Raw genomic sequence first — 12,426 nt, forward strand, 5'->3', positions numbered from 1 at the left:
CGGGACGTTTCTCAAACCCTCATACGTACTCTGCTGTAAACTGCTAGTTTCTTCTTTTGTTCGCTCTTACACTGCATTTATTTCGAAACCATTGATTTCCAGATTTTCTGATCTCATACCTTCCTACAACTCGAGTGTTCTCGTAATTTGCCTTCAACCTCTTGAAAAGGGAAGAACAATTCCTTCTCTCTCCTTGGTTTGAGGTGTTATTAATGGCACTGTTGATTATTTGCCTTGGTTGCAATGCATTCTTCTTCTCGTTCAGCTGAGTGCATTACGTAGTTACAATTCCTCCTATTCAGAGAATGGTAGGACTACTTAATCTATAAATACTTCTTTAGCGCGTGCGCCTCGGGCTTTCGATAAAATCTCGAACATTAACTTTCTTGATTTCTCACTATTTAAAGAGTATTTTCTCAATTTAAATGTACTAATTTTTATCACTAGTTAAAGTAGTCGGTGAGAACTTTGCTCTTACTTTGATTCACTTAACCCTGTGTATAAGTAAATAAATAACTTTTAATAGAGATAATACTGGTAATAAATAAAAAACCCAAAAGTGTCGGAAAGACCAGGTCGGAAGAACATAGCTTGATTTGGGGTTTCCACTTGGCAATGGTTAACAGAAAACAGAAACGACTGGCTCCTTCTCTTAAGCTCGCCGAAAATCTTTCAACGGACTACCGCACCAATAAAATGGGACGACCTACAGTTTTACTTCGTCTGCGTTCGGTAGATGGTTTTTTGAAAGAACCCTCTTCATGGCACAGATCCATTTAGAGCTTTGCTTATGGCTGACTTGAGAAAAACCTTTTTTAGATGTGTTAGGTTAGGTTGATTGGCTGTCATCCGACACACTTAGGCCTAAATAGTGCCAGTGGTAATACATTGGAACTCGTCCTTTACACTCCTAAGTCTTCTCTAAACCAACCTGTTGATTTAATGAATTTTGTTAATTTCGGCAATCCTACTTGAGAAATCTGAATCCGAGCATAGAAACCTTCTTTCTGTATAGAGCAATACATGTACAAAGAAGATATTCCAAAGTTTCCTCTTCTTCAATATCTTCACAGCTTCGATAAAAGGCATTATGTGGTACCCCAGGTCTTCTAAGATTCAGGACCGATTTTTTGGAGCCGTTCCATTCTGGCTGATTATTTGGCAAAAAAGTGATTGCCTCCAATAGGCTATAGCAGCATTGATGATAATGTTTGTCTATTAAAAATTTGCACATAACTAAGGGAGTCGGTATTAGTACATTATTATCGTTCATGCTCGTCTGCTTTGCAATTACCTTCTATATTTCTGTGGCCTGGCACCCAGATCTAACCATTTCAGAGCTGCCTGACTATCCGTGTAGACATATCGCACCCTAAATACAAAAGGGTCACAACTCAAAATTTTCCACACTCGAGCTTGACTTGTTTACAGTAGCACAGAAAACAAACTATGTGACATATCACGCTGAAATTTGTCATGTAAGTTTATAACTGTCCTACCAAAAAACAAAAAATTTAATTTTGCCATATGTCATCCGCGGACCGTTTTATTGATAACGTCTCGTTCATATTTGAGCAGAAAGTACATTTTGAGTTGTGACCCTTTTGTATTTAGGGTGCGATATACTTCCCTTGTAGTTAGGGATCTCTTTTTTAAGAGCAATAAGTTCTGTCTTATGGCGATAACTTCTGCCTGAATGTCTTCAGTGACTAGGCAAGCTAAAGAAATTTGTAAAGGGTTTATTAAAATGAAGCTCTATACTGTTATAGAAATCTGTAGTAGCTGGAATAGTAGAAAACTTTTCGAACATAGACGAATAACCTTTCTTCAATGTTTTTAGGAGGGCGAGTTACTTGGGTCTCAATGCTGGCTTGGCAATTGGTTGCTTATGATGTATTAGGTTCGCAGCGGGGATCGAGCCACAGAATCTACGCACATAAGTTAGGTGGGTAGGTGAAGGTGAAAGTGGCAGTCGGTCTTAGACCGTGATGACCCATTGTGATACTACAATAGCAGTTTACGTGCTACTCCTCGTTAAACCATTTGGCTGATACTTTTACTCCTAAGGTCATCGATATCATTCAAAATCGATGAGCCGAAGTATCTAAACCTAAATCTCCCACACAAACCCGTGGAATACGCCTACAGTCACTTGATTGGAACTTCTATCGTGCTGATGGATGTTAGGAAATTAAATTAGAATAATTATATGTTGTTGGTGTACATATGTACACTTATCTCTGTATAATCGTTTAATGTAATTAAGGAACAATTAAGGAAAGCTAAATCTTGGCTGAGCTTTACTCTTATATCGTCCCCTTAGTATAACAATAGCCTATGTGCTCATAGGCTATTATTTTTTTATTGAATTTTTGGATTCTCCATCGTCGATTTTATATGTGGTCAAAATTTTGTCAAATTCTAGTTCCACAAAGTGGGTCAAAACGTCAGTCAAAAAATAATAAATATTTACAGACATAACGAGATTTGAGTGAGAGCTACTTTCGACAAAAAGTTTGAAATTCATTGTCTCAAAACATCAAAAAATGTATAGGCTATTTTAATACTAAGGGGACGATATACCCGCGCACATTTGAGTAAAATTTAATTTGGGCTGGCTGTTTTAATTCGGAATCAAGCAAACTCATAGACAATGCGAGTCAAAGCTTGTAATACCGGAGAGAAACCGAAAGTTTGGTCCTAATATCTAAGACAAAAGGTCGTGGTTGTATTCAATTCCAATGATAATTATGTAGGACCTAAATGCGATGGAGTCAATTTATTGGAGTCGTTATCGGGATACACGCACTTACCTGAAAGTTGGAGTTACTCTTGTCTTAGAGCGTCCTATTTATTTTCTAGGGTTCATCATTTGTAAAAAATTTTAATACTTTTGCTCCGTTTATAAAAGAGTTAATAAGCGTTTTTCGTTTTTGAAGCAACCAATATGGCCTATTTTCAATACGAAAGTATCTACTAGGACAATAACTTATACAAGGTGGCGCAAAATTAATCTTCTAATTTTATTTGAATAAAATAAATATATTACATTTTTTACTAAATATAAAATATTTTGAGTGATGGAAATCATTATAGTGCCCATTAAGCGTGGTTCACAAGTGTCAAATGCCGCTGCAAATGGGCTGATCCAGATAAAATGGCATTCAACTTATACATAGGTTCCCGAATAAAAATTCTAAAATTTTTGTCAGTGCTCCTTGGGTTATCCGCAGCTCAGCAGCAGACACAATAAAAAAGGCAGCAAAAGTCCACGATAAAGGAAACCGCGTCAATATGGAGGCCTCTATTCTTATTAATCCAACTATTTGGGGAAGAAGATAGATTAAGGGACCCGGTGGTCTAGAAATTTAAAAAAATTGATTTTTTCTTTTTTCGATATTTTGAAAGTACATAAGAAAGTATCTTAAGAATGTACTGTGAAATTTTCACGCGGAAAATCCCAATATTATAGCTTCTACAGTCCATTAACTAGGTAGAGAGCGGTACGCGCGCTCCTCAAACTTTAAACTCATTTATCTCGAAACGACTTTTTTCGGTCTGGTGTTGTAAAAAAAAAACTATTCAACCGAATCGTCTGAAATTTTAATGTGTCGTTCACAACATCAATGGCTATCGCCTGTAGTAGAAGCATATTATTAGTATTTCAATTGTTTCGCTTTTTTTATTATAAAAAAACTGAAAAAAAACCGATTTTTAGAATGTCAAATTCAAAACCACGCCACTTTGTCCAATTTTTCTAGTACGGGACATCGCTGCAGCCATACTGATTAATAATTTTTTTGGTTTTTGTGTTTCAGATAAATGGAAGAGCCAAAATGGACAACACCGTCCAGGTCCAATTTTTCGAGAGGGCCAACTTCAGTGCCATTTTTTAAATTATTAAAATTAACACAAAACATTTTTTTCCATTTTTGTATATAAAGGAAATTAAATAAAAAGCCTACACAATTTAAATATCGTTTTTCATTTTTGTTATTGTAAAAAAATTCCTGAAAATACCCTAAATTTTCGAGCTCTAGACCACCGGGACCCCTTAAGTGTTGTATGTACCCCAAATGATAAATTCAAAACAAATTTTTCGTTAGTCAAAAATATTTTTCTTTGTAAAAACAAAATTTGTCAATTGCAAAAATTATAAATCTTCCGATATAGTGAATAATTTTGCGCCACCTTGTATGTGTACCAAGTTTCACTAAAATTATGTGAAAAAAGTCTTTCAAAAAGTGACGTCTAGATGTCAATAGTGAACAATTCCTAGGCGATACCTTTTCGATTCCGTCTTTCACATTTGTCAAGTAGACAGATGCACAATTTTTCATGATAAACAACACCCCAAAATTATGAAAATACTCGATCTTCAAGAATGATCAATCGTGGAAATAATCTTCCGAATGAGTCAACAATTCAAAAGTTGGTGAAAAAATTTCACCAAATTGGTTCCGTCGAGAAAAGAAAAAAAAGCTGGTAGACCAAAATCTGGGCGTGCTGTTGAGAAAATTGTTGCTGTAGCGCAAAATCATATTACCTTTGGGCACCACAAGCGTGGGTGTAAAAACATTAGAAAACGTCAACAAATTGTGCAAAAGCATTGATTTTCCCATACATGTAAATAGGTTTGTATGTATTAATGTTTTTTGTCGTACATAAATAAAACAAAATACTTCAACTAAAAAATTTCAATTTCACAACATTTCGAATGTTGTTTAAATACTCAAAAATACTCGATCTGCATCAACTTACTACCTTAAAAAAAATATACCAACATTTTGAAATTAAATGCGCATAGGCAACTTCAACGCTTCGGTATATCCACGCAGCATTTCCCGAGTATTATAATGCCTGACGCATTCAACGCATGTCGCACGCTAATCGCATTGACATTACTCATGGCCAGCTACGCTTTGTTGTAAAATTTACAACTTTCGTCTTCACTTTGTGGCATTGAACTTCAGCGACCCTTAAAGACTTGCGTGCATACGTATGAATGAGAATGATGGAGCTACATTTGCAAGTAGGCAAAACCAGTCTTGAAGTTAATGCTTTGGAAAGCCAGCAATTCCTGATACATACACACATATGTAAATATGTACGTGCATTAATTTGTAGTTGTTGATGTTGATATAAACAAAAGCCTTTTAGTTTAATAAGCTTTGGACTAGTGGAACTTAGTAAAAAAAGCAGGCAAAATAAGCTTTAAATTTAACCGCCGACTGCAGCGGCGCTTATCGGTAAATCTCACAAGCACGAAAGTTGAGCTTTAAACTTTTTGTGGAAAGAAATGGTGGTTGATGCTATTTTTTGCTATGATAAAATTTAGTTAACTGAGGACCAAAAATTGCTCAGAATTCAACATTCGAAAGAGCTCATTAAAGTGGTGAGAAAAGACGAGAACATCCTCTACAACATTGTAGCTGGTGATAAAAAGTGGTGTTTCCAACATGAACCTGAAACTAAGCGGTAAAGTGCCGAATGGAAGGCCCCAGACGAGCCACCACCCAAAAAATCGCGTTTGAAGAAGTCAAAAATCAAGTCGATGCTCATTTGTTTCTACGATTCCAAAGGAATTGTTCACAAGAAGTTCGTGCCAACGGGCCAAACGGTCAAAGTAATTTTCTATCTTGGCGTTTTAAAGCTTTTGTTGCACCGCATTCGTCGAATTCGCCTTGAATACCGCGAAGCTTGCATGATATTTCACCATCTCATAGATCCACTCTTGTGACTGATTTTTTTACTATACTATAAATCGCATTTTAACCATCAATCATTCACCATATTCGCCTGATATGGCTCCCTGTGACTTCTACCTATTCGAAAAATCGCATTTGACCATGAAAGGAAAACGTTTTGCGTCCGTAGAGGTCATCCAAAAGATTTGTACCGATATCATGAAGGTCATTCCGGACAATGACTTGAAACACTCTTTCGAAAAACTTTTAGATCGCGCAAAACAGTACATCGAGACCAGAGGAGACTATTTGGAATAAATAAACTCGAGGGTATCAGAACAAAGCTTCTGTCATTTCTATTTCAGACCAGTCTTGTTTATTTTGGACTTCAACTTGTATAGTAAATGTGGCAAAGAACAACCATTCACTGCTTCAATATTCTCTGCCGAAGGCTCGCATTTTGGTTCAACAGGATTGTTCCACTTTTGTACCAAATAAAAAATCATTTCGCCTTGGTGAACATTTTTAGGATGAAAAACAAACCATAACATCTCAAGCGTATCGCCACCTAATGCTTCCCATTCACGAATGAACGAGCGCATTTAGAGCTATTTTTCCTTTTTAGGGAAATTTTCATCATAGAAAGTACCAAATGATATCCAATTCTTTCCTACTTAATCTTTGTAACTCAGAGACACAGCGCCTCTCCCTTTGCCTTTCTCTCAATGTAATATCCTGATCAGAAGGGTAGATTAGATATCCTTGATGAGAACAAGAGTTCTCAAAGACGCTATTTTCATATTAGAGAACTATAATTCCAACTAAAAACTTTGTTCTTGCTAGCTGTAGAATTGCTCTCAAAATTTCACTACCAGCCCATATATCAAGATCCTCACACTTTGGAATGCTTCTCTCCCTCTCTCTCTCTCTCTCTCTCTCTCTCTTTTCATCTTGCGAAGAGGCGTTGGAGCACTCTGTACAACTTGTTTTACTCTCAGTAAATATCATTATTTTTGTCTTGCCTTCATCAGCAGTAGAATTAAAAAAGTTGAAAATCATACCCCGAGATTCCTTTCGTAAAGAAGAAAAGAGGCCTAAAACTTGGTCACATTGTAAGACAGCTACCAAAATAAGGCACTATCTTTCTGCCAGATTGTAAAAGTATTATTTATGAAATATTCGTTGATTATTTTGACAAAATTATCAACATTGCAAACTTTTATTTCGTAAACTTATGAACTTTCACATTTTTTTAAATCCTTTCTCATATTTCACGGTCGAGTTCCTTTAATCTTTCCACCAACCGCCAGAGCTGCTACTAGCCGAAGAACTACCAGCAGCATATCCACCATATCCACCATTTCCAATGGATCCACCATAGCCTCCCAAGCCTCCATGCGATCCCCCGTATCCACCATATCCACCACTTCCACTGGAGCCGCCATAGCCTCCCAATCCGGCAGCACCACCATATCCACTTGAACCACCGCCGTAGAGACCAGCACCTGACGAGCCATATGAGTTAGCAGAAGAACTGGCACTAGCGCTGGCAACGGCACTTGCGCCACCACCATATGAAGAACCACCGCTACCATAACCGCCTTGAGGGACGCCAAAACCAGCACCGCCTCCACCACTGCCATACGAAGTACCGCCGCCAATACCACCGCCATACAAACCAACTTTTCGCCCGCCGCCATATCCGCCACCAAAGCCACTACCCCTGCCGCCACCATAGCCGCCAGCACCGATTGATGAAACACCACTTTTCCAACCACTGCTGCCGAGGCCACGGCCTAAACTAATACTGCCGCCGACATAGGCCGCCGATGGTGCACCACCGGATACAACTGCCGAATGCGATGCACCTGCCAATCCTGAACCAGTATTCAATAATAAAGTACCACTTTTGCGATAGACATGGGAAACACCACCGCCTCCACCACCTCCTTTTCCAAAACCACCAGCATACTTTCTACCGCCACCATAACCACCGCCGCCACCATAACCAGCACCGCCACCATAACCAGCACCGCCACCATAACCACCACCGCCGCCTGCTGAATGCGTTAGTCCACCAGAACTGGCATAACTAGAGGATCCAGCAGAGCTACTGCCACCGTAGCCGCCATAACCACCACCACCACCACCGTGTGGTATATAACCACCTCCTCCTGCACTGGCGACCGCCAAATACGCTAAGATACAGACGAAAACCTGGGTGAATGCAAAACGTATCTAAGTTAATCCTTATTTTGAGGAGGTTTCAAATTTGTTTTATCCAGAACTCACCTTCATGGCGCTGATACTTCAAAGACTTCACTATTGAAAACCAGATGTGAAATTGTTGCCAAATAGCCGAATGTGATTGGTTTTTATAGAGGAAGATTTGTTCCTAAACGCACTAATGATGTTCTACAGAATTTCAGGTGCACACAAACAGATCAAAAATGCTACCCAAAAAGGGAAAACCAAAAATGGCTGCTGAAGTAATCATTTCTGAAAATAGATAGCAATACTATATACAATATATATGTATATATGTTTATATACTATAGAAGCGTCTTGTACTTCTTGCAGTTCTCAATTTCCTTACTTCAAACGTTTGAGTGACTTTGCTAGTATTTATTTTTAATCGAGGTCTTTTTTTTTTTGTTTTCTTCTTTAAAGTAATTTTGCAATATACTTTTTATTTCACTTAATTATTGGTATTGTTTATACCAGAATGATACCTCACATTTGCTTTCATTTGGCTCCACTTATTTCGTAGTCATCAATCGATCATCGATCGTTATTCATTCATTGCTGATTGCTGACACATTAAACACGGCTCATCCCTTGCCGCAAACGTTTGCCAATGTTTTTTTTTTATTTATTAAATTCGCAGATACGTATTTTGGTGCTCACAAGCCCCTGCAGAGATATCCAGAACAGTTCAGAACTGGTACGATTGTAGCTAAGTTGGAACCATGACTTTATTTATTATCTTTTCTATAGAGGAAAAAGGGGGATTTCATACTGCGATATTCTCAAAAGAGTGGATTTACGTCTCGCTGCATTTCTTCTTCTAAAATTCAGAACCAATACTAAATGAGAACTGATACGCTTTTCATCGCTTATTCAATATTTCCGAAGTAGTGCTAAAGTTAAGTTTTATTCCGTAGAAAAATAAGTCAAACGGTAATCCAACTTGAATTCTTATGGATTGTGACAAGACGATCGGAGTTCCGCACACAGAGAGTTATTTAAAGGCTAGCAGAGCACTGCTAACGATAAACTGATACATGGAGTCTATCTTAGAGGCAAGTATGACGTTAGTTTTCCTACCAGGGAACAATGAAGAGATTCAGATATTATCTTGGGCGGTTGCCATTCGGAAAAGCAGAGGCTCAAATCTACGGGAATAAAACACCAAATGACTGAACCAGATTTTTCTACTGGCGATTGCCCCTCGCCAGGCAATACAAACCGGGCAGTGTATTTCTGCCATGAAAAAGCTCCTCATAAAAAACCATCTCCCGTTCGGAGGCTGCGGAAAATTGTAGGTCCGTTCAATTAATTATGGAAAGACATCAAGACGCACACCACAAGCCGAAGAGGGGGTCGGCCAAGCACCAAATGAAAGGTTTAAGCGCGAAGACTTTAAGAAGCAGACTGGATAATTGACGAAAGATGATGGGGACATAAAATCAGGAAATGCATTAACATTGAGCCCTCCAAAGGCCTTGAAAAGATCTCACTCCTTTTTAAAAACTGTGCAGGAATGTGAATTGAGACTTGACTCTGTTGCAAGGCGGAATGAGCTTGAAATTTGTCAGTGCCGGGACATTGTAACGGTCCAGGCAACGAAATAGCTGATAAATTGGTAACCTGCGGTTCCTTGGAGTGTCCAATTGAGCAGCAGCCAATTTTAAGAAAAAGTATAGCGGGAACTGTTGGGTAGAGCAAGGCTTTCAGAAGCTTTCTCTTGAGGTGCAGTACTGGTACTTGCAATCCAACAATGAGGACGACATATAGTCACCATAGGCAGTATCGATGATCTTGTTTGGAGGATGCGGATGCTACAGAGCATTTTGTTTGCGACTATCCGGCTTTCGCAAGACTTATATGGAGCATTCTTGAGTTGAATGTATTGAGAATGGACGAGTACCATTTTCTTTTCATCAACAAACTACCGAGATTCATAAAAACATCTGGAAAGTTTGTTGATGAGTAATGAATCCTCACCCCATCTGTTCCTATATCCTTTAAATCCTATATCTTGGCCTTGAGTACAATGGCAATATTGCCAGACTGCTCGAAAAAAATGCCGGCCATCCACAATTCTATTCCATCTCAACTTACACTAAAGGAGCTATTTCCGAAGTTGATAGAAAGGAGCAGATCGTAATATTTGAGCTTTGGGTTGGTGCCTAGAAGTTGGAGAGTATTTTAAGATTCACGTATAACTGGAGTACTAATAGCGCCTTTAAGCGCCTGACGTCCGTTTCTCGCCAAATTCTTTTCGTAGCTTTGTATGTCATACTATCAATCCATCCCGTGTTAGCTGAAGTGACAATGCCGCATGCCCCACGCAGTTTGTAGGTTAAGCGGGATATACCTAAATATAATCTCTATATAAAGAGGGTGGCGAGTGCTAGTGACCTCTCTCGCTAATTTGTCTGCCTTACAATTCCTTGGTATGTCGCTATGCTCTGGCACCCATTGTAATTGAATTCTTAGATGTGTCATTTTATTTAATACTAGCTTCAACCCGCGGCCCCGCTCGCGTAGGAGTAGTTTTGAGGGATTTAGGATATGTATATAAAGGAATTACAAACAATAATTTCATAGAATATAAATTTTTTATTAATAACCATAATATTACAAATATTCGATTATTAGTGACGAATGAGAGTGGTGGCGCGGTCTGTGGGCTGTGAGAAGGGAGTTCCATCATAAAAACATGCCTATAACCTTCATTGGGTGAAAATATGAATGTATAAAAATGTTTAAGCCATTTGGTGTTGTCGTTTCGTAGTGATGCGCGGACAAGGTACAGACATTCACCTTTATTTTATTTAATATTAACTGAAGTTAAGTTAATAATTCATACTTTACAAAAATTCAAAGTGGAACTTTCAAAAATCACGAGATTACGGTCATAATATACAAGAAGAGCAACTGTGTCTTCGAAATATAGTCGCTACTTGAATAGCAAATGTGTTCCAAGTTATCGTAAATGTTCCAACATAAACCGAAAACTCATTAGCTTAGTCCAATTTTTCTTGCAGGGTGTGTTTGTGTAAATGTAGCTAAGCGGAAAACCCTATTGTAATGAGCAAATCAAAGCAGTTAATTGGGCAAGTATGTATGCATGTATACATTTCGATTTCATAAAAAATCGTGAAATTACGAGTTTAAGAATAATTAAAAATTTTAGAAAGCATAAGTAAAAATTAAAAACGCGACTGCTTCTTAGAAAGATATTTTGGGAATTTTAATATTCTTGAGTGACGTGATAATAAGTAATAAGTGGAGTAGTTTTTTTTTTTTTTTTTTTAATTTGCCAATGACTTGCTGAAGGAGCTGCCGAGAAGGGGATGTAGGGTGATTGCGCACACGAATGACATGGACTTTTGGGCGGCGGACTGTAGCCTATCACTGAATTCTCTCAAGGCGTTAATCATCTTAATCTACGAAATACCCAGAGTTCTTCTCCATTCATTAGGGGGCACTCCGTTGGTGCTGTCGGACAAGGTGGAATATTTAGGTGGCCAAGGTAGAAGCCCAACATTAAGGAGAGAATAAAGAACGCAACAGCCACCTTGTATGGACGCAATTTGGGGACTATTGGTAAAATATGGGTTACCGTTTGGCTCTCTAATACCATTATAAAGCCAATTATGTTGTATGAAGTCGTTGTCTGTCAAAGCGAATCCTACTCTAGCGCTGTATGCAATGTTAAATGTGATTCCTGTATACATCCCAGGGCAAAGCTGGGACACTCGGGCTCAATTACGAACACTCACGTATCCTTAGAAACTTTGGGTTCATCCCCTTGGCGACTGATCAATGGGTGTACCTTGCTTATTCCAAGCGGCACATTCTATACTTACATTCTTTCAAAGGAAAGAATGGGCGGGACGAGGCATTTGGAGACATGGCCTGATGAAACCTATTGCCGAATGGCTCGTAGTTGGATGGAAGAAGTTGCGCCTATTAAAGAAGCAGCTGATTGGCAGCCTACTTAGGTAACAACTGTAGCGGAGGTTAATATCTATTCCGACAGCCAAGCGTCAATCAGCGTCCTGGACTCGATGATGATGCACTCGAAGCTAGTTGGGGAATGTCTGACTTCACTGTCGATCGCATCCGAGTTCTTCGGTATAAGGCTCATTTGGGTACCTGGTCATGGCAACATTGCGGGAAACCCCGAGGCAGATGAGCTGTGATGTAGTTGCCCCGCGAAATGAGAAGATTGGGATCTCGTTGACTGCCTGCGGTCTGCTCTGGGAGAGATGGGATTCGCGTCCATTCAGCGAGCGCTGGCCACGATATAGCAGGCCTTGATATTTAAAAACCTGATGACCTTCATCAGCAGTACGAAGTGGCTGACACCACTGTAACTCAGTCATCGTTCGATCGTCACCAACAAATACGCATCCACCTCCCATCTTTTTCCTTTCTTCCTAGTCTTCTTATTTTCTTTGTAATGGGCGAATTTTTGATTTTCGTTCAAGTGCGCACTCTCTCTGGA

General features: G+C 39.0%; 1 protein-coding gene across 1 annotated transcript; it reads right to left on the minus strand.

Moving 5' to 3' along the window:
• Positions 1–6,974: 6,974 nt before the first annotated feature.
• On the minus strand, positions 6,975–7,985 carry LOC128857476 (uncharacterized). The gene is made up of 3 exons (XM_054093232.1): positions 7,980–7,985; positions 7,187–7,904; positions 6,975–7,135 (listed from the first exon to the last, which is right to left on the minus strand). The coding sequence occupies exons 1-3, from the start codon at positions 7,983–7,985 to the stop codon at positions 6,975–6,977; spliced, it is 885 nt and encodes a 294-aa protein (XP_053949207.1).
• Between the last annotated feature and the right edge of the window lie 4,441 nt (positions 7,986–12,426).

The sequence above is a fragment of the Anastrepha ludens genome, chromosome 3, assembly GCF_028408465.1.
Source record: "Anastrepha ludens isolate Willacy chromosome 3, idAnaLude1.1, whole genome shotgun sequence".
Taxonomy (NCBI): Eukaryota; Metazoa; Arthropoda; class Insecta; order Diptera; family Tephritidae; genus Anastrepha; species Anastrepha ludens.